The sequence below is a fragment of the Zalophus californianus genome, chromosome 11 (assembly GCF_009762305.2).
Source record: "Zalophus californianus isolate mZalCal1 chromosome 11, mZalCal1.pri.v2, whole genome shotgun sequence".
NCBI classification, from domain to species: domain Eukaryota; kingdom Metazoa; phylum Chordata; class Mammalia; order Carnivora; family Otariidae; genus Zalophus; species Zalophus californianus.
Window position 1 is genome coordinate 96,957,525 of NC_045605.1, and position 22,684 is coordinate 96,980,208.

The window sequence follows — 22,684 nt, forward strand, 5'->3', positions numbered from 1 at the left end:
TCACTCGTTTTGCATGTTTGAGAATATCAAAATATAGGAAATCAAAACAAGAGCCAAATGTCCAATTTGATACAAGCCAGGGAAGTTTGAAAATGGAAAGAAACACAACAAATGGCTAGAAAGGTCAGGAGCAGCAGGTCAGAGAATTCAAACACAGCAGTGAGACGGAGGGGTTTAATCCTGTGCGTGGGGCTGACCCTGCTCTTCCAGCTCACCCCCGCCCTCCAATCAACCACTCAAAAACACCAGAAGAGCAAGGAATCACCTCTCAAGCCACCACATTAATTTGACAGGCAACTTTCAAAGGATCCTTATGGGAGAGGTGGGGGGAGGGAGAAAGTTTAAGCAATGGAGTAGGACCTCAAAGAATCCGTGTGATTCAAGGGTACTAAAAGGAACTGTCTTTAGGGAAATCTGGGCATTCTCATTATCTCTAGTCTCTATACCTACTCTGCTTAAGGAAAAAATACCCACCATCCTGTCTCCCTGTTGTTGTGAAGACAGGCCATGAGAAGCACTTCCACAGCCACTGTTCATGAGAAAGGGAAATAGAAGCGCTGCCTACGAGCGGCACCATCTTCTCCAGCCTGGCCTGGGGCCAATGGGTTGTCTCTCCCCACAGGCTCCGGTGAATCAGCAGCACAACTGCCAGAGGTGGGGAGGTGCGGGGGGGCTGTGCCTTTTAACCCCCTTTCCCTCACCCCATCCTATAACTCATAAATAATAACTTAGGGGGTTGAAGCAAAAATGTCAACCCCTGCTGCTTAGACAGCGGTCAACGGGGAAGCACACACAGCTGGGAGGACAGGGAAGAAACAAGCTAAGGAGGTACTTACTCAAAGTCCTCAAACTCCAAGTCGGTTCCCTCTACTGATGGGCCCTGGTTGTCTGAGGAAGAGGAGGAGGTGGAAGAACGGAGACGGTTCTGCTGATAGCGCATGGAGCGCTGGCGAATACTGTCTCTCCGTGAGAGATACTGGATCATCCTCTGGGCGTAGTATGCAGCAGGAGATAATCTGAGAGAGACAGAGATGGACAAACACAAACTAGCACTAATGTGGGGAATACTGTGAAAGACAGTAAATCCAGCTCTCCCATGGCATCTCCCTGCTGAGGCGAACTCCGGAGACATGAAAAATAAAGGGCATTTAACTCACCAGGAGATCTGTACTACACAATATGCTTATCAGACTACCACCAGTGTTTCTGTTCTGAGAGAAGGCAAAGAGGCTGTTGAATCAGTCATCATCTGCTCAACGGCTGCCCTCCCAAGGGGATACCACTGAACCTGCCTTTTTAGTTTCTTAAGGGACCCCTCATAGCTGCTTAGGGTGCTCTTCACACAGATTCACGGCCTTCTTCAATCATCCACACTCAAAACATAAGAAACGAAAAGAGACCACAACAATCATCTACAGGCCAGGTCTTCTTTCATTTTATACAGGAAAAAGAGGCCAAGAGATGGCAAACCAGGCATGACCAAAGAAGGCGCCATCTTCACCAGGACGTCCTTCCTCTCCAACAAATCCACACAGCTCCAGATTTGTCCTAGCTCCCTAAAATGAGCTCTCTGAACCTCTCAGATTTATGGATTATTCACAGATATTTGTAACACAGAGAAAATATTCAGGATCGAAAAAGAGACTAAAATATACTCAGGAAAACAAAACCTAACAGGGAAAAAAATTTTCTATTTCTTACACTTACAACAGAGCATCAGAGGCTACGTGGGCACTAAGCAATGTAGTAGGCAACAGTTATTCCTTTTTCTTCTCCCTTACCATGGCTATTCTCAGTGGATAATTAGTCTAGACCTCTATTCTTCTAACTGTGGCTTAGAGTCTTCATATTCCATGAAAACATCTAGTGTCCCATACAATTCACCACATTCCCTTCTTTCTCAAGTTTTTCTTCCATCTTTCACAATACTGCTACATACTAAGAAAGTGAGAGAAGAACAATAATAGAAAAACATTTTATATGATAATATTAAGTGGATTACTAAGAAATTTCCAGGCTTAAAACTTGCCTGAGGCACACACTTTAACTCAACAATTCCACTAGGAATTTTACCATACAGAAAAACACAAGGATACAAAGATATATATATATATATATATATCTGTATATGTTGTTAGCATTAGTGAAAAACCAGAAAGCGTCCCAAATGCCCAACAGATTAAATAAACTATATCTGTACAAAGAAACACTATGTAGCTATTAAAAAGAATAAGTCATCCCTATATACGCACAAGAAAAACCCTCTAAAGCAAAAATTTAAGTGGGAGAAAAATTGAAGAATGGTATGCATATACTAATATGTATATAAAAGCATATGTACTTCTGCAATTAGAACAAAAAATTAAAAGGAAACACAGCAATCCTAATGAGGATTCCTGGGAATCTTAACTTCTATAATATCTGAATATAAAAGGAAAAAAACATATAAACATATATACACACACACACATTTTTTTTTTAGAAATCTGAAGAAACTGAGAATGGAAATAGTAATAGTTACATCCAATGATAGGAAAACTATTTACAAAATCTTGCTGCCTGACTTTTCATTACCCCTGGACAAATTTTCTGGGAAAATCCTCAGTAAAACCACTGACTCAGACCAAAGAGATTCTGCAGTCACCTGCTATAGGAACTAAGGCTACCTCTGAAATGCCAGTCATCAGAGGTGGTATCCTTTTGGCCAATCATCAAATGGAATTCCCAAGCAGGCCAAATTACAATCTTTGGAACTCAAAAGTCCTTGTCATAGAACAATATACTGTATTTGGCATCCCGGAATCCAAATTATACAGCAGGGCAAGGGATGCACAGATGCCTTGGCCAAGATCATCAGAGTACAAGAATCATTTCTTAAAAGTCTCAACGTGTGGAGCTTTCATTATCCATTGGTCCCCTATTGCCATACATTTTGCAAGGATGAATCAACAATCCTAAATTTTCAAGAGACAAAAGTCAGCACTCTTGAGTTGTTCTTATATCTACTAAATATACAGAAATCTTCCAGAAGTCAATCATTGAAGGTTAAATTCTCAAGTCAATCAGACTAGAAACGAATGTAAAAAACATTTCAAGAACAGAATGAAGATTCTTTTTTTGGAACTGATTCTGAAAAGTGACCATAAGTATACTCATTCCTCAGTTGATAGCCCACCCTAACTAATGGGAAAATTATATTATTGGTGACAGAAGTAGAAAGAATGTTGATTCATCAGACAATAATAAAGACTACCCTTTTATGTAAGGGCACAATTTCAGCAGTAGGTAACCCCAATTGTTTAATTTCACTATAGGATAGGAATTCCCTAAGCTACAAAACTATGCATCAATGGTAAAGAAAAAAAGGATTCCTGGCACAATTATCAAATACAAGTACATCCTGGCCTCATCTTTTTTAGGTATCCAGAGGGAAGCTAAGGATCTGAATGCTGAAATGCCCCATAAAGGCTTTGACCTATATGTATTGTGTACGGTGAAGTCTAAGAGGAATAAGAAATTAAACAACCAGTAATGAGGTAGCAGTCATCCTCCTACTGAAGAGCTGGATAATCACCAAACTCTAGTGTCCCAAGTAAAAATTTTAAATGTTTAAATAAATCCACAAGTTTTATTCAAGGAAGAATACTTTCTCCTCCAAAGAAAACCTATTCTGTGTTCAGAGAGAAAATGTAAAAATAGCAACACCACAAAGTATGACACTTTCTGTGATAAAGAGATCTGAGTGGGAGTAAATAAAAGATTTATTACATGAAAGGAGGACAAATAATGGTCTCTAAGGATCACTGTTAAACTTTGTCAGGCTAAAAATTCTGGGGATGGGATTCCTATTGCTGTCCTAAAAGAAACTCTTTTATAGCAAGAAATTCTCTTCTCAGCGTTTCAGAGTAATCTGATTGACACATAAAATCTCCCTCTCTTATTTAGGACTTACTACTTTCAAGTGTGATCAGAGACTAACATAAACTTCCTTGGTTTGGTCATCATCATCTCAGCTGCCTCCAAATGTTCCCCGATCCTTGGATTTGCCATTGTATGGAAAAGGAAGTAAGACAGTAATGGGGAATCCTTTCATTAGTCTCTCAGAAAGAATGCTCAGTATCGTGACATAACTGTGGCAATAGTGAAATCACTCAATATCCCAACAATCAACTTGGTCTACGGGTCTTTCCAGACTTGATATTCTTAATCTAAAGCAAAGCTCATTTAGTTTCATCTAACCTATATTTGTTAACTTGCCAACCCCACCATTACAAATTGCTCTTTCTTTTGGCAAAGCCTCACAATATGCTCTGGTATTGCTTACATAATGTAAAGGTTATCCCCTATTTAGGTCATTAACAGAATCAGTAAGTCTGGTTGTGACAACGCCAAAGGGCTGCTCACTATAAATAAATGTTATACATCAACTCAACACCCATCCTTGGTCCTCAGTCACCAGTATCAGGTAAGGGTGGGCTTTGAACTTCTCTAAGTGCTTTTTTAATCTCTTTGAGAATTCTTCAAATATCTTCTGATCGGTGTAAGGTAAACACTTGAATAAAATGCCAACTTGTTTTAGCTACCCTTTTGTTAGTCATCTCTTCCTTTAGGCTGCATCCAAAAATTGAACATCTGAATGAGTTTGACTTCTACCTTTTGATAGTCTAAATTCTCTCTCAAATAAGAGAAAGTAGGATTATTTGTTAGTTGGTTAGTTTTAATTTGTAAGTAATTTCCCTATTAATAACAATTTGTTTCCCTTTTGGCTTTCCATCTGAATGGCAACAGCCTCCCTGATCAGCAAAAAAGGAGTATCCTGTGACTCTGCCAGTGGCCTCCTCAGGTCTCTCCTCTAAGTGCCCCACTTACAGAAATGAGCCCCAAAACACAAGAGCTCAGTCACAACCCTCTGCCACCAGAGGTTCTGTTCACTTACCTGCAACACTTCCCAATCACCTGAACCACCTGTCTCAAAACTGTTAACTGAAGAGTAAAAGAGCACCAGGACCAGAGAGGCACAGAATGGGGCTTCCAACAGCTTGGCAACCCCAAGGGCAGCCCCTCCCCCCCACCTAGTGCCATTTCTCACTTTGGCCTTACCTCGCTGGGTCTGGGTAAATTGGGTGCTCTCTGGATCCTGCTCCATCATAACGGGATAATGAAATGAGGGAAGACTCCAGCAGCCTCCTAGCAGAGATTAAAAAAATGGCAATAATCCCTGTCAATTACCAACTCAGAGGTCATTCATAAGGGAAAAATAGGGGGAGAGATAAATAACATCCCCCTTTGTAGCTAGCTAGCACCTGCTATCTGGGATCACAACCTTCCTACAAACTAAATACTTAAGAGACATAAATAAATGAGCTACAAAGCTCCCACACTGGACATGGCCACTGTATTATGCTGAATACTGCTCTTCTGTGAGAAATGAACAAGTGTTTCAGAGACATGATCTTATTTCTATTTGCAGTTTCTCCAGCAGACAAATAGGAGGTTGGGATCAACACAGGAGGGGAAAATTAGGCATACCCAGACATATTCATGTAGTGCCAACATTTATCTTGGCGTTCAGTTTCTCCACGTTATCCCCTTATCTTCTCCTCATTCTGCTCTGCCCATACCCTTTTTGTGAGAAGAAGTACTCCTCAGGCTCTCTTAACTGACAAAAATCTTTAAAATTATATAACCTAGCCCAATCATAAGTTCAATTGATCATATGTCAATACACCCACATTTTACTGAGCACTTTTTTGGTGCCAGGCAAATACTAAGCACTTCATATATCTTTCCTTACTTAAAACTCACCACAACCTAGCAAGGCAGGCATTACTATACAAACATGAGAACACTGGGCCTAAAAGTTAAGTATATGGCACTGTGCACAGGGCTATTGATAGCACCAGGACTCCAGAGAAAGTCAACTCCAAAATGCTTCAAACCACAATGCCCTACTGTAGGACCTTCCAGGCTCCATGCAGGTAAAAAGTGAGTATGTTTCAACTGTGAGTCCAACCTAGAATGTGGGCTCCGTATTGCTGGCTCTTCCTGTTTTTTAAGGGAAGCCAGAAACCTGGACTTTTCCATGAAATCTCCTGTTAAATTTTAGCTAAAACATTTTTTCCCTCTTTGAACAAGGGCCAATTAAAACACATCTGATAAATGTGGCCCAGGGACCCCCCAGTTTGCCGAGTCTGCCACACTCCTTCCCAACTCAAAATGTGCCTTGGCAGCCAATCAAGCTCCTGCCATAGAACACGTTTCAAAGGAAATGGTCTCAAGAAAGAAATGCATATTGTTCCTCTCCAGCAGCATCTTGCCTGGCTCTCCCGAGAACAGGTCTCCGGCTCCCTGCCAGACTCTTCTTTAAAGCAGATCTGCAGGATAAGAACAGCAGCTACCAATCTTTCCCAATTGAGTTAATTCAATTCACTGTTATTAAAACCAGCTGGCTTTAGGTAGAGTCATGTGCAGTCACTTTATCCCAACAACTGGCTCACCAAAGCATCTCCCCTAACAGCCTGGGGAAGAGCTACAGGAGAGGCCCTGTCAATCTGGCTTGCTACCTTTCCTGCCCAGGATGACCAACTGTTAAAATGATGCTTTCTATCTAAACAAGGCCTAATACCTCCCCACACAATTCACTTTAAGCAGTCCTACCACTGAAGGAAGAGAAAATTACAATGTAACCAGTGAGGAAGAGAAGAAAGCAATAAAATACATCTCTCAGGCCTGGGATCTTCAATGATATCACTGTTGACAGCAGCAGTAATGCTGCTTCTTATCAATTCTAAGAGATACCCTCCTGTTTTAACATGTCTGAAATTGGGATGCATCTCATCATTGTGTGACAGTTTATTTTTTTAAAAGATTTTATTTATTTGAGAGAGAGAGAGCGTGAGCGGGGTTGAGGGGGCAGTGGGAGAGGGAGAAGCAGACTCCCCACTGAGTAGGGAGCCTAACACAGGGCTGAATCCCAGGATCCTGAGATCATGACCTGAGCCCAAGGCAGACGCTTAACCACTTGAGCCACCCAGGCGTCCCTGACATAGTTTACTTGGCAGGATTTTTTTCTTTCATTAGGGGCACATAAAATAATGGCATGTCTTTGAGTCTTGAACTACAGAATGTTTGTGAGAGGAAGGGGTAGGGAGAGGTACCTAGACTGGAAAAAGAAGAAAAGTGAAATTGAGAAGAATATCTATTCAGGACATTTATACCATCTTAGATAAATACTTGTCCAATACTAATTAATTAGTTCTATAGGAATTTGGAAGGAGTTGAATGGAAGCAAGATCTGGGAGCAGCTGACATCCCTGAACACCCAGAAGTTTGTTCCATCCCAAAGGGCTCTGGAGTTAGTCCTGAGTATAAGTGAGCCCCATAAGGTTATCCTCTAAATGGCTGCTTAGTAAGCAGAAGCCCTTTGGCAAGGAGCATCCTGCAGAGTGACCAACATATACCTTTTTTAAGTACTTCTGCCTAGAAAATGATGCTGCTAAGTTAGGAAGCCAATATTACTCCCATTACTATGCTAAGGCAGTGTCAGCATTCAGAGAGATGAGATGACTTTTTAAGGATCATGTAAAGGAGATTCTTGAACTAGAAGAGTCTGGATTAGATAATTTCAATTTAAATGATTCCATTTTATAATCCTGCAGAGTCTACTTCCCACCCTAACTTCCTATCTTCATTAGAAAGACTTCTTTAATCAGGGTAAAACCAGAATGTTAAGCTTTGTCTCTGGGGAGTCCCTGATGAGGTTCTTTTGGAACATGCATCCCTTGTGCCTACTTACTACAAAATCTGCTGGCACCATTTATGCTCCCCAAGCAATACAGTGGACTGGCAAGCCATATATACACACACACATATATATATATATATATATATATATATATATATGGCATTCTAACTGCTAATACACAAAATCAGAAGCACCAATTACTATGAATAGCACCCCCACACACTTATCACTGATTAAACATTGAATTCTCTTCAGTTACAAGTACTATCTGAAGGAATAAAAAGGACTTCTCCAATTGGTGTTGAACACAGAAAGAACCAGAGCTACCAGATGAGTAAATGTCACCACCACTCCTAGGAACCTCAAAGAAAGATCTTTCTCTCCTACAGTCAGCTTCCTGCAAACAGCCATCACTGGAGAAATGACATAAGAAAATGGGATGAGATGCAGCTGTGCACCTTCTTCTCTGGCCACTACAAATGTGACCTGACTTAACCATCTCTCATGCAACTCAATAATGCGAAATCAGGTAGGACTCAGGAGGGGGTTCAGACACACTTGTTCAAGCTTGAAGCTACCATTTCATTCTGACCTGTAATCACAATTTAGAAATGTTTTTAAAGAGTCACTGAAACCCTTTACAGGAAAAAAACACACACAAAAAAACCCTCTTTCTTTGCAAGTTTGCCCGGTTCATTCTCTGTACCAGTGGTGTCCAAGTGAGATACACAGGGGTTGTGCTATTTTGATCCACTGGAGAACAGAAGAAAATATCAGAACTTTTTATTTATAATGTATAACCATAATATATAATACACACACACACACACACACACACACACTGCTCAAAAGACTTTTACTAATAGAAGTATTTTTTTTAAAGTCTGAAGACCACTGCTCTATCAAACTATATCCTACTTTTAAGAAAATCCAACATTCGGAAGAATAAGCACAAATATATAAATATAAAAACCATACATCTAAAAGAATAAGCACAAAACATAAACATAAAAACCATAAATATGTAAAAGCATAACCATACTCCTACATAGCACAAGAGAGAGAGAATGATAAAGCAAATGTGGTAAAATGCTAAGATTTAGGGAATGTGGGTGAAGGGTATATGGGAATTCTTTGCACTATTTTTGCAACTTTTCTGCCAGTCTGAAATTATTTCAAAATTAAAAACATTCAAAAAAATTAAAAACATTCAGTATACAAAACTGAAAAGTAAACCACTGAAAACTAAAAAGAAAACTCTTCATTCTCAAAAGAATCACTCACTTCTTAAAAAGGATTTTTTTTAAAGATCTGATTTATTCATTTGAGACAGAGAGATAGAGAGAGAGAGAGGGAGAGGGAGAAGCAGGCTCCCCGCTAAGCCAGGAGCTCGTGTGGGGCTCGATCCCAGCACCCTGGGATCATGACCTGAGCTGAAGGCAGATGCTTAACCATCTGAGCCACCCAGATGCCCCTTAAAAAGGATTTCTTAAAATAGCAAGTTGCCCTAATACCCTAAGGTAGGTTTGGTAAACTACCGGCCCCAAGTCAGCTGCCTGTTGTTTTTTTTTTTAAAGATTTTATTTATTTATTTATTTGACAGAGAGAGAGCGAGCACAGACAGAGTGGCAGGCAGAGGGAGAAGCAAGGCTCTCCGCTGAGCAAGGAGCCCGATGCGGGGCTCGATCCCAGGGCCCCGGGATCACGACCTGAGCTGAAGGCAGACACTTAACCGACTGAGCCACTCAGGCGCCCCCCCAGCTGCCTGTTTTTATAAAGTTTTATTCAAACATGGACACATCTACTCATTTATATATTGTCTATGGCTGTTTTGGAGCTAGCAAGGCAGAGTTAACCCTGACAGGAACAGGCTTAGAATACTTACTACCTGGTCCTTTACAGAAAAGAAATCTGCCCACTCCTTGCTCTAAAATATTTGCTTACATAAAATCCCTTGAAAGATAAAGTGAGGGCGCCTGGGTGGCTCAGTTGGTTAAGCGACTGCCTTCGGCTCAGGTCATGATCCTGGAGTCTCGGGATCGAGTCCCACATCGGACTCCCTGCTCAGCGGGGAGTCTGCTTCTCCCTCTGACCCTCCCCCCCTCATGGTCTCTCTCTCTCTCTCATTCTCTCTCTCAAATAAATAAATAAAATCTTTAAAAAAAAAAAGATAAAGTGAAGTCACTAAGAAATGGAACAGAAAAATATGAAATCAAAGTATTACATACTTGAGTAAGTCATCAAAAATTAATATTAAACCCTGATAAAATCATTAGTCAACAGAAACACAATTCAAGCTGTAAAATTCCTAACATTTTAAATGACTACAGCTCTTCTTCCTTTCCTGATTAATACTCTGAATATGTGTAAGTGGGAAGTGGGTTCCCTAAATCCACTATATCCTTTGATGACTACTAGGAAAACAATGAAAAAAAAATTGTGGAAGAAAGCTCTGGGAAAGAACAAAGTTGTCAGGGTAGATGAGATGGGTCATCTAAAAAAGAACTTTCATTTCAAACCCAATGGATATCAGAGTGCTCGCTTCGGCAGCACATATACCAATGAATATCAGAGCTGAGAAGCAGAAAGTTTGGGTACCTTTATACATGTCCAAACAGAATGAATAAGCCAGTGACAACTCTTCCTTACTCAATAATTATATCCTGAAAATATTCTTTTAAAACTAGTTGTCAGATGACAGAAAAAAATCAATATCCTAAAGCAAATAAATATGTTTAAACCTCCTCTAATCACTGGGAAAAATCAATTGCCAGAACTCTGTGACCTATATGATATGTAAAGCCTGCTCCAAGAACCCAAGATGCCACTGATGCCCCATGCCTAAAGAGTAATTTCCCAGCCTAACTTTGATGTCTGGGTGATATCTGCTATTTTAGTTCAGGGGAGCCAAACCCAAAACTAATAGCTCCCTTCTGCCTAGAAAATAAAATCTAAATTCCTCAGCTTGGCTCCAAAGCTCTGCAGCTGAATTTCCCATTTCTTCTGGATATATGATATACTCTAGCATGGTGGGTTTCAACCTTTTTGGCCTCAGAATTTCTTTTAACTCTCTTAAAAATTAGGACCCCAAAGAGCTTTTATTTATATGGGTTTTATCTATTAATATTTCCATTTGAAATTAAAATTGAGAAATTCCTAACACAAGCACACATACCAGAGTGATAACCTTGTTACATGTCACACAGCGAAAACTCCACAGACACTTGTGGAAGAATGAGAGTGAAAAAGACAAAGAGCAGCTCAGCATTATCACAAAAATGGTTTTGACTTTAGGAATCCCAGGCCACTTTGAGAAGCATTGATCTAGCTAAACTAAACACATCCTCATCTCATTTATGTATTTAGGTTAACCACTGCTTCTTTCTGGAAAGTTCTTTTTCCTATCTCTGCCTTAAAAAATCCTTCAAAACTCAAACATCTGACTCCTCCACCCAAAAGTTCACACACTCTACTCTCTTCCCAAAGACCCCACTGCATTTTGAAACCTCTCTTAAAAGGCCTCTGCCTGGGGTGCCTGGTGGCTCAGTTGGTTAAGTGTCTGCCTTCGGCTCAGCATGATCCCACGGCCCTGGGATCGAGCCCCACATGGGCTCCCTGCTCAGTGGGGAGCCTGCTTCTCCCTCTCCCTTTGCTGCTGCTCCCCCTGCTTGTGCTCTCTCTCTCTCTGTGTCAAATAAATAAATCTTTATTTTAATAAATAAATCTTAAAAAAAAAAAGGCCTCTGCCAAGTCACCATGTACTATCGTTACCTCTAAGTATGTTTTGTCTCTGCTACTGGACTACAAGCCACATGAAAGCATGTACTGGGTCCAAGTCATCCTTCTGTCCCCATTAAAACTCCTAATTAACATATAATAGGAGACCAATAAAAGCCTGTGAATAAATCAGCAGTCCTAAGTAGATATGGAAGAATAAGCAAGAAGACATATCTGATTGCCCCTCACTGACCGCATGACATTCAGACAAGGTTGCTAGATGTCCAAAAACTCACACTAAAATTCCTGAGGGAACAAGGTCTTCAGGAACTGCTTACATCACCCTTTATCCCTCTGGTCACTTAAGCTGCTCAGGTTAAAGTGCTGACATAGTTGTCCTGATAAATGCAGTGCAGCCTGGTCCCTGGGAAGCTTATTAAATCATAAAGTCAGCGGCTGGCTACTTGCCTGGGAAACTACCACAGATGCTCCTGGATGGTATATTGCTAAAAGAGACCTCACAGGGGAAAGAGGGCAATGTTTTCAGGGGGAGGGAGGGACAGGAGGCCAAAGAAACTTGGATGCACTATTGCCTTCTTCATTTTTGAATCTTGCTCTGCAAGCCCCCGATCTCTGCCTTGGCGCATGCCTGGGCTGGGAGATGACAAGCCCTTATTCTTTATAAAAAATAATTGTGTGTTCTGAAATGACACCTCTATTATGATTTCCAAATTGACATCTCTGCTTTAAAGCGGAGGCATCCAAGCCTCCCCATTTCACACACTGGCAATTATCGTTTAAGTTATCCAACGATAGGCACTCATCTGATCACTGCAGGGCCCCCTAGTTCTAGGGGTGCACTTAGAGCACGATGCCGTTGCCAGTGAAGCCCAGCAGGCAATTCCTGCCCCTGCTGTGGGGTAGACCAAGGCAAGGTGGCACTGCAAAAAGGCTGACACCAAGGGGAAAAAAGACATACTATAGAAAAGCTCACAGTGCCTGTCCTATGGATCGGCCTTATTTTACTATCATCAAGCATAAACAATTCATGGGACTCAAAACAATGCCTTTCACCAAAACATCTTTACAAAACATTAACGTATTCCTCAATGCCTCTGTGCAGCGAGAGACAGATGGTAAAACATCCGAGCACAACATAATCATAGATACCAAAAGGAAAGAAGCTGGAAACAGAATTCATAATTGGTATATAACTGTGTATCTAGTTATACAAAAGTCTTACCTGAGAAGTCAGCCAAACCCCTCTGAGAATTTCTGACCCTCTGCTAACTGTCTGGTAGGTGGTTTTTTTGTTTGTTTGTTTTAATTAGGCTTCACACCCAGCACAGAGCCCAATGCAGAGCTTGAACTTACTACCCTAAGATCAAGACCGGAGCTGAGATCAAGAGCTGGATGCTTAACCAACTGAGCCACAGAGGTGCCTTAGGTGGTGATTTTTGATACAATTATAAAATGACTGGTTGGCGCTATGCTTAGCTTTTGTATATCCTCAACACATTACATTTTAATTATAAAATTTCAATTTATAATAAAAACTCACTTTCCTCAGCAGCGGAACTCAAAGGCCCAAGGTGATCTACATGGACATGTTTACTCTGTCTCCAAATTCATTTTGTCTAGGAGACTTGGCAGGTCTGCTCACAGACCACACACTTTTTTTAATTAGAAATTTAGATCAGGGGCTTTTCACCAAAGGGTGAGTAAGAGCGTATCAATGACAAGTTCCACAAGTAGTTCTGATACTCACACATAGCCAGACAAGCAACAGCTGTGATATACAGGTTTAGATTTTAATTAAGAGGCAGTATATCCTAATTGACTGGTTTCCTCCAAAATCAAGAAGAGATTTACAAAATCCAATAATCCTAATTTCTCAGCTAATTTTATTCAGAATAATAGATAATTCCAAAAAAGGCTATACCTATACCAACTAATTCTACAATGACTATACTGGGTAGAATCATTTACTGCTTCAATAACAGCAAACCTGTACACTTCTTCCTAGATCATTTTTCACATTTCTATTCCTAATCTGAAATTTAAAAAACCCTTTACAAAGGCCATCTGTTCTTAAATGACAGGCCACTGACCCTGGTATATCGTAAACACTATATATTATAATATGAAGCAAAGCCTTAGGGCCAACATCAGGAGGGCAAAGAGAGTTAGTAAATGAAGACTTACAAGAGAATGAGGAAAAAGAAACACACAGTGGGCTGGAGCATTTACTAACCAGAGGCAAAGAGGCAGCTTTCCTGGCTCATGTCTGTAATGAGGTTTCTGGAGTCTACAGAAATAGGCAAGGGGCAGAGACTCCAGCTGGGCCCCCAAACCATCCACTGTTAGCCCTTGAGCGAATAGAAAGCTCTGAGTACGATCCCTTTCTTACATCCTGGGTTCATTCTGAGCTGCTTCTCTTGGTGACATCTGATTTTCACTGATTTGCCTCTGGGGGGATACGACTTGCTCTTCTACCCTGATCCTGACTTCAGCAACCTTCTTGATTCCTTTTGGACTCGCATTTGACTCCACTAGAATAATTTCTCCACCATTTCCCTCTGTCTAGACAACATGAAATTGTCATAAATGACACCTAAAGTACAATTAGTAGAGAAACTGCAATTTCCACTTTCCTCCCCCGTTCCCCAAAAGAACTGCACATTAACATCCTCCAGCATGTCAATCAAACACTACCCTGAAGATTAACTCTGTGGAGCCTGGAAGCCATTTAATTCTCAGCTTACTAAATATTATACCTTGAGGCGCCTGGGTGGTTCAGTTGGTTAAGCAACTGCCTTCAGCTCAGGTCATGGTCCGAGGGACCTGGGATCGAGCCCCTCATCGGGCTCCCCACTCAGTGGGAAGCCTGCTTCTCCCTTGCCCACTCCCCTTGCTTGTGTTCCCTCTCTCGCTCTGTCAATTAAAGAAATAAAATCTTTAAAAAAAAAATAAAAAAATATTATACCTTTCCCCCTCTACCATAATTAGAAGATGTAAACTGCCTTTTTTCACTACCACAAATGCTTGTAATCTCAGGGATGTGAATGCCTGCTAAATCGATACCTGTGTAAAAAAAAGTCCTTAAAAACACTACTTTGTTTAGCTGCATTTGATAGAGGGGAATCACAGACAAAAGCAAAAAGACAAGGCAAAAGAGGAGAGAGGTAATGAGAGAAAGGCATGACTCAAGACCATCAGAATCAGGCAGGAGCACCTGGGTGGCTCGATTAAGCATCCAACTCTTGATCTCAGCGTTGTGAATTCAAGACCTGCGAGTTCAAGCCCTGCCTTGGGCTCCACGCCCCGCGTGGAGCCTACTTAGAAAAAAAAAGAACCAGGGTAGTACTATTACAACTATTACAAGAATGAGGTGGTTTGAAGACACTGCCAGTTCCTTATGAGAATTAAAAAAAAAAAACAGCAAAACTGAAGGACAGCACATCATGAAATAAATTTTCAATGGGAGGGGATCCCCCCAGGGGACATATGGCAATGTCTGGAGACACAGTTGTAAATGCGTGGGGAGAGTGCACCGGCATCTAGTGGATAAAAGTCAGGGATACTGCTCAGCATCCTACAATGCATAGCACAGACTCCCACAATAAAGAATTATCCAGCCCCGGGGCGCCTGGGTGGCTCAGCCGGTAAATGTCTGCCTTCGGCTCAGGTCATGATCCCAGGGTCCTGGAATCGAGCCCTACATTGGGCTCCCCACTCAGTGGGAGGCCTGCTTCTCCCTCTCCCACTCCCCCTGCTTGTGTTCCCTCTCTCCTGTGTCTCTCTCTGTCAAATAAATAAAATCTTAAAAAAAAAAAAGAATTATCCAGCCCCAAATGTTAACGCTATTAGCTGCTCTTGAAAACACCTCTGATATATCTTAATGTCTAAGACTAAGCAAGGGAAACTCTGAATAACTAATAAAGGACACAAGTCAGTGCTTTAGCTTTAGAATGAGAATGAAGTTTATTTTTATTTTTTATTTTTTATTTATTTAAATAATCTCTACACCCGGTGTGGGGCTCAAACTCACAACCCTGAGATCAGGAGTTGCATGCTCTTCCGAGTAAGGCAGTCAAGAGCCCTGAGAATACAGCTTAAATTCATCATCTCGTGTCACTTACTAGCTATGTGGCCTTGGGAAAGTCCATTATCTTCAATGTCCAAATTTAAAGGGAAATCCCTATTCCACAAGGTTGCTATAAATAAGAACATATGTACAGTAGCCACCACACAGTCCAATGAATACCAATTATTCTTTTCTCCCTGGGATTACAACTCCCTAAGTGTCTGCAGGGAATATGATGCACTCTGGTCACCCACGTCACTATGCCTAAAAAGGTGATTTCCCAGAAAGAAAACATGTGTCGAGAAGGACGAGCACCGTAGGGGCATAAACATGGGTGGGTATCTGAACCCTAAGAATCACATGAACCTCACTCAACTGATAAGATCAGTCAGTCATCCACCAATCTGTTAGTCTATCCAATCACTGATTCAAATCCCAAGTATTTATTAAGTGTCAACCATTGGGTATATATTAGTATATAAAATAGATATGGTTCCTGTAGTAGTCTCCAAAAATGGACCCCAGAGAACCATACTTCTTAGTATTCTTGTCCTTGTATGGTCTCCTCCCACACTGAATCTAGACCACTCTGTTCTTGCTTTAACCAAGAGAATGTGGCAAGCTGTGACAGTTCTGGCCCTAGCCTTTAAGAGAACTGACAGCTTCCATTCTTCCCTTTTGGAACTGTCACTTTGGGAAGCCTTAAGCTGCTAAGTAAAAAGTCTGGCTAGTTGGCTGGAAAGGGCACATGGAGAGAGGAGTCCCTGAGACTACAGGAAGAGGGAGAGGCCTAGCCGTCCCAACTGAGCCTCCAGGTGACTCTAGAGAGACCTCAGGCAAGACCAAAAGAACTTCCCATCCGAGCCCAGTCTACCCAAAGAAAAATGGAAGGTAATAAAATTGTTATTTTAAGTCACTAAGTTTTGTTGTGTGGTTGGTTATACATCAACAAATGAATGAAATAGTTTCTGATCTTGTAGAACTTTCAAGCTAGTCAAAATAGCAGCATTAGAACTAAGTCCATGAAGTTAATTACAAGCCTGAAGTAATCACATCTGTACCCAAAGGAAACTTGGCTACCAGAACAAAACACCAGGGGCGCCTAGGTGGCTCAGTTGGTTAATCGACTGCCTTCGGCTCAGGTCATGATCCTGGAGTCCCGGGATCGAGTCCCACATCGGGCTCCCTGCTCAGCAGGGAGTCTGCTTCTCCCTCTGAACCTCTTGCCTCTCATGCTCTCTCTCATTCTCTCTCTCTCTCAAATAAATAAATAAAATCTTTAAAAAAAAACAAAAACAAAAACAAAAAACAAAACACCAAACAAGACATCTGGAAACAGATCTTAAAACTCAGCACAAACCTGCTCAGTGTCCAAAGCACAAAGTCCTGGTATTGGTCAGAAATGTCAATGTCAATTTAGAAAGACTTGCTATACTCTCCTCCTTATCCCAGTCAGGCTCTATCTTTCTGAAACATATTCTGCCCTGGATGGCTCCCTCTTAATGTAGAAGGTGGCCCTAGAATTTGGGAAATTAAGGCTATTTATGCTCCCTCCTTTATCATGAGGCAGGACCCGTTTCTTTTGCACAAATCACTGTAAGAGAGTGCAAGAAAGGGGCGCATGGGTGACTCAGTCAGTCAGAAGCAGTCTGACTCTTAGCTCAGCTCAGGTCTTAACCTCAGGGTCCTGAGTTTAAGCCCTGTGTTGGGCTTAACACTAGGTGTGGAGCCTACAAAAGAAAGAAAGAGAGAGAGAGAGAGAAAGAAAGAGAGAGAGAGAGAAAGAGAGAGAGAGAAAGAAAGAGAGAGAGAAAGAAAGAGAGAGAGAGAGAGAGAGAGAAAGAGAGAGAGAAAGAAAGAGAAAGAGAGAGAGAGAAAGAAAGAGAGAGAAAGAAAGTGCAGGAAAAATGAAGATAATATCCCATTCTCTTGCTATGAGCCAAATTACTTTCTGTATTATTGAACTTTCTAATACAGAACTTCACTGTGTCCACTGCAAGTGACTAATGGAAGTAACTAGCACCAGCTTTATCTCAATAACCATTCCTTATCCACCCTTCATAGGCACCTCACTTTTTTACGAACTTGGTTTGTTCCAATTTTCTATGATGAGATTTCACAGATACCCCATAAAACCTGAAGCCCCCAAAATAATACCGACCAAAAAAAAAAAAAATCTGCAGGCAATATGCCATGGCAAAAGGTTTTTGTTTTGTTTTGTTTTTTTTCTTTAAATACCTTTTCTACCCACTTTTAGATCTCCCAATTTCTTTTTTAAAGATTTTTATCTATTTGACAGAGAGAGACACAGCGAGAGAGGGAACACAAGCAGGGGCAGTGGGAGAGGGAGAAGCAGGGTTCCCAAGCAGGGAGCCCGATGCAGGGCTTGATCCCAGGACCCCGGGATCACGACCCGAGCCGAAGGCAGACGCCCAATGACTGAGCCACCCAGGCGCCCCTTGTTTTTTTTTTTTTTTTAAGATTTTATTTATTTGTCAGAGACAGAGAGAGAGCGAGAACAAGCAGGACGGAAGCAGTGGGTAGAGGGAGAAGCGGAATGTGGGGCTCAATCCCAGGACCCTAGGTTCATGACCTGAGCCGAAGGCAGATGCTTAACTGACCGAGCCACCCAGGCGCCCGTTTTGTTTTGTATTTTGAGCAGGGTAACAGGACAAAGGGGAAAAGAGCAGACATTTCTTGAGCATCTAAATTTGCAAAAGTAACTAGTGCTTTACTCATCTAACCCTCACAGAATTTTCCAATTGATAAAACAGATCTTCAGAAAGGCTACTTAACTGCCCAAGGTCACAAAACAGAGCCAGAAATTGAATCCAGTGATGCTCAACTCTGTATCTTTCTATTAGTACACGTTACAAGAAGAGAGAAGGAGACTATGAGAGTTAAAGCAACATTGCATCATACGGGACAAGAGCAAAAGGAAAAATAAAAGGTGATGAATAATGCAAGGGATCTTAGCACACTACAGAAATTTGGGGGAATGGTGGCAATGGTGTTAAAAGAGTTCCTAGGTGGTCTAAAATAGTGTTCTCTAACTTAGTGTGTATCAAAACCACCTGGAGAGCTTGTTAAAAATGAAGATTACATGGTCTCCCACCCCAAGTTTCTGATTCAATAAATCTGGGGTGAGCCCAGGAACTTGTATTTCTAACAAGTTCCCAGAAGATGTTGATGTTCCTGGTCTAGGGACCATGCTTTAAGAACCACCAGCCAAAGAGCACACAATAAACACATTCTGATCTATCTACCCCAACTCTCTGAACTTATCATATCCAAAACAGTACCATCTAAGATCACTGCCAAATTTAGTGGCTCTATGAGGGACTAAAAAGTCAGCAACTCTGTTAGGATGAATATTACAACGCTCCTTTGCCTTCCAAGGGGCTAAAAGAAAATGATCAGCCCAGCTTCTGCCTTAGTTCTTTCTGAGAACTTGTAAGAGACAAGTATGAAAAGGAATCAGAAAAGCATGCAGAGAAGACTGCTGGACTTCTGGGAAGACACTAGATTGGAGAAATTTAAAGAAAAAAAAAGTTCCTTGTTTTAATTTTAAAAGGATTACATTTGCTGAAAAGGAAATTAAGAAAATGGTCCTATTTACAGCAGCATCAAAAAGAATAAAATACTCAGAAATTAACTTAACCAAAGAGGTGAAAGACTTGTACACTGAAACTATAAAACACTGCTGAAAGAAAGTAAAGAAAGCACAAATAAATGGCAGGACATCCCGGGTTCAGGGATCAGAAGACTTAATATTGTTAAAATGTCCATATTACCCAAAGCAATCTACAGATTCAATGCAATCTCTACCAAAATTCCATTGGCTTTTTTTACAGAAAGAGAAAAAAACACCCAAAATTCAAATGGAATCTCAAAGGACAAGAGCCAAAACAATCTTTTTTTTAAGTTTTTTTTTTTTAAAGATTTATTTATTTATTTGAGAGAGAGAGTACATGAGAGGGGGGAGGGTCAGAGGGAGAAGCAGACTCCCTGCCGAGCAGGGAGCCCGACGTGGGACTCGATCCCGGGACTCCAGGATCATGACCTGAGCCGAAGGCAGTCGCTTAACCAACTGAGCCACCCAGGCGCCCTTTTTTTTAAGTTTTTATTCAAAGTCCAGTTAGTTAACTATATAGTGTAATAACCAAAACAATCTTGAGAAAGCAAAACAAAGCTAGAGACCTGACACTTCCTTATATCAAAATATATTACCAAGCTACAGTAATCAAAACACTATGGTACTGGTATAAAGGCAGGGACACAGTACAGAATAGAGACCCCCAGATATAAACCCTTGTGTATATGGTCAAATGATGTTTGACAAAGGTGTCAAGACTCCATAGACAATGGTGGGGCACATGGCTGGTTCAGTCAGTAGAGCATGTGACTCTTGATCTCAGGGTCATGAGTTCAAGCCCCATGTAGGGCATGGAGCCTATTAAAAAAAAAAAAAAAAAAAACAAGATGCCCCCAGACAATGGAGAACTGATAGTTTCTCCAACAAATAGCACTAGGAAAACTGGCTATCCACATGCAAAAGAATGAAGATGGGCCCTTACCTTACACCATACCTAAAAATTAACTCAAAATGGATTAAAGATCTAAATGTAAGGGTGCCTAGGTGGCTCAGTCAGTTAAGCAACTGCCTTTGGCGCAGGTCATGATCCCAGGGTCTTGGAATCAAGTCCTGTGTCAGCTCCCTGCTCAGGGGGAATGTGCTTCTCCCTCTACCCCTCCCCTATGCTTGTGCTCTCTCTCTCTAATAAATAAAATCTTAAAAAAAAAAAAAAAAAGACCTAAATGTAAGACCTGAAACTATAAAAACTCTTAGAAGAAAACACAGGGGGAAAACCAAAAAAAAAAGAAAAAAAAAGGGGAAAAGTTTTATGACACTAGAAGGAACTATGATTTCTTAGATAGGAGACCAAAAGCAAAGGCAACAAAAACAAAGACAAATGGGGCTGTGTAAAATTTAAAAAACTTATGCACAGCAAAGGAAATAATCAAAAGAGTAAAAAGGGAATCTACTGAATAGAAGAAAATATTTGCAAACTACCAGATAAGGGGTTACTATCCAGAATATATAAAGAACTCCTACAATTTAACCAAAAAAACACCAAAAACCAAATAACCCAATTAAAAAATGGGAAAAAAATGACTTGAACAGACATTTATCCAAAGAAGATATGCAAACGGGGGTGCCTGGGTGGCTTAGTCAGTTGAGTATCTGACTCTTTATTTTGGCTCAAGTCATGATCTCAAGCCCGCACTGGACTCCATACTCAGCAGGGAGTCTACTTGGGATTCTCTTTCCCTTTCCCTCTATCCCTCCCCTTCCCCCCCACATGCATGCATGCTTTCTCTCTATCACTAAAATAAATAAATCTTAAAAAAAGATCTACAGGGCGCCTGGGTGGCTCAGTCAATTAAGCGTCTGCCTTTGGCTCAGGTTATGATCCCGGGGTCCTGGGATGGAGTCCCACATCAGGCTCCCTGCTCAGCAGGGAGTCTGCTTCTCCCTCTGCCTCTGCCCCTCCCCCCTGTTTGTGCACTCTCTCATTCTCTGTCTCTCTCTCTCACTCTCAAATAAATAAAAATCTTTAGAAAAAAAATCTACAAATGGACAAGTATATGAAAAGACCCTCAACATCACTCATCATCAGGAAATGCAAATCAAGGCACAATGAGATACCCACCTCATGCCCATTAGGATGGGCACTGCCAAAAAAAAAACAGGAAATCAAAATGTTGGTGAGGATGTAGAGAAATTGGAACACTGGCACATTGCTGGTGGGATTGTAAAATGATGCAGCCACTGTGAAAAACAGTATAGAAGCTTCTCAAAAAATCAAAAATAGAACTACCATATGATCCAGCAATCTTCCTTCTGAGTATATATGCAAAAGAACTGAAAACAAGATCTGAAAGAGATATTTGTCCTCCCATGTTCACTGCAGAATTACTCACAATAGACAAGATGTGGAAGTAACCTAAATGTCCATCGACAGATGAATGGGTAAAGAAAATGTATATACAGTGGAATATTATTCAGCCTTTAAAAAGAAGGAAATCCTGGTGCCTGGGTGGCTCAGTCATTGGGCATCTGCCTTCAGCTCAGGTCATGATCTCAGGTCCTGGGATCCAGTCCCACATCGGGCTCCCTGCTCGGCGGGAAGCCTGCTTCTCCCTGTCCCAACTCCTCCTGCTTGTGTTCCCTCTCTTGCTGTGTGTCTCCCTCTGTCAAATAAATAAAATCTTTAAAAAAAAAAAAAAAAAAGAAATCCTGTCGCACGCTACAACATGGATGAACCCTGAGGACATTGTACTAAGTGAAATAAGCCAATTACAAAAAGACAAATACTGCGTGACTCCTCTTAAATGAGGTTTCTAAAGTAATCAAACTTACAGAAAAAGAAAACAGAATGGCAGTTGCCAGGGATGGGGGGTGGGGAGAATGGAAAATTGTTCAAGGAGTATAGTGTTCCACTCATGCAAAAAGAAAAGTTCCAGAGATCTGTTGTCCAACTCTATGTATACACTTAACCATACTGCACATTTAAAAATTAAGAGGGTAAATTGGTGTGTTTTTTATCACAATTAAGATAGACCAAAAAAAGGAGGAGGTCACATTTGCCAGCAGAACAAAGAAAGGATAAAAGCCACCTTGCTAAGGTGAAGTGATCCAAGGAGACAGCAGGAAGAGAGGAAAACTGAGAAATGTATGGGAACATGTGTAGGGGAGGAAAAAAGTAAAAGAAGTAAAAAGATTCACACTCATAGCCTCTGAGGCAGCAAAGGAAAGGGGCACAATGTTAACAAACTGACTCTCTTTTTATGACGAGGTCATACTTTCAGTCTTTGATTCCTTTATTATTACAATTTTCTGCTCTAACTTGATTTTAATTTCCTGGCAGGTGGCACCCAAGCAGCCTTTTCACTGGAACCCACCCCTCTCCCCAAAGTACTCTGCTCACAGGGAGAGGTGCAGGCATTCTTCTCCAAGATTTCACACAGTCCATCTTCAAAGAAAGGTTACTTTCATACTGTATAACCTGACATAACAGAAAGCTGCTCACTAAAGTCTGACCCAGCCAGCAAATAAGCCTGGCACCCCCACT

The 22,684-nt window shown here is 41.1% G+C and overlaps 1 protein-coding gene across 10 annotated transcripts in view; it reads right to left on the bottom strand.

Annotated features, from left to right (window-relative positions):
• Positions 1-22,684, bottom strand: part of AMBRA1 (autophagy and beclin 1 regulator 1) — a 171,896-nt gene that overhangs the window by 101,792 nt on the left and 47,420 nt on the right. For 6 of the 10 annotated variants that reach the window (XM_027581235.1, XM_027581232.1, XM_027581228.1 and 3 more), the window contains 2 exons: positions 5,101-5,187; positions 837-1,016 (listed from right to left, as the gene is read on the bottom strand). The exons of 1 other annotated variant lie outside the window; for it this stretch is intronic. In XM_027581235.1, coding sequence (XP_027437036.1) covers positions 837-1,016; positions 5,101-5,187 — 267 coding nt within the window. The remainder of the gene's footprint in view (positions 1-836; positions 1,017-5,100; positions 5,188-22,684) is intronic. 3 more of the 10 variants (XM_027581236.1, XM_027581233.1, XM_027581234.1) reach the window with 2 other exon arrangements.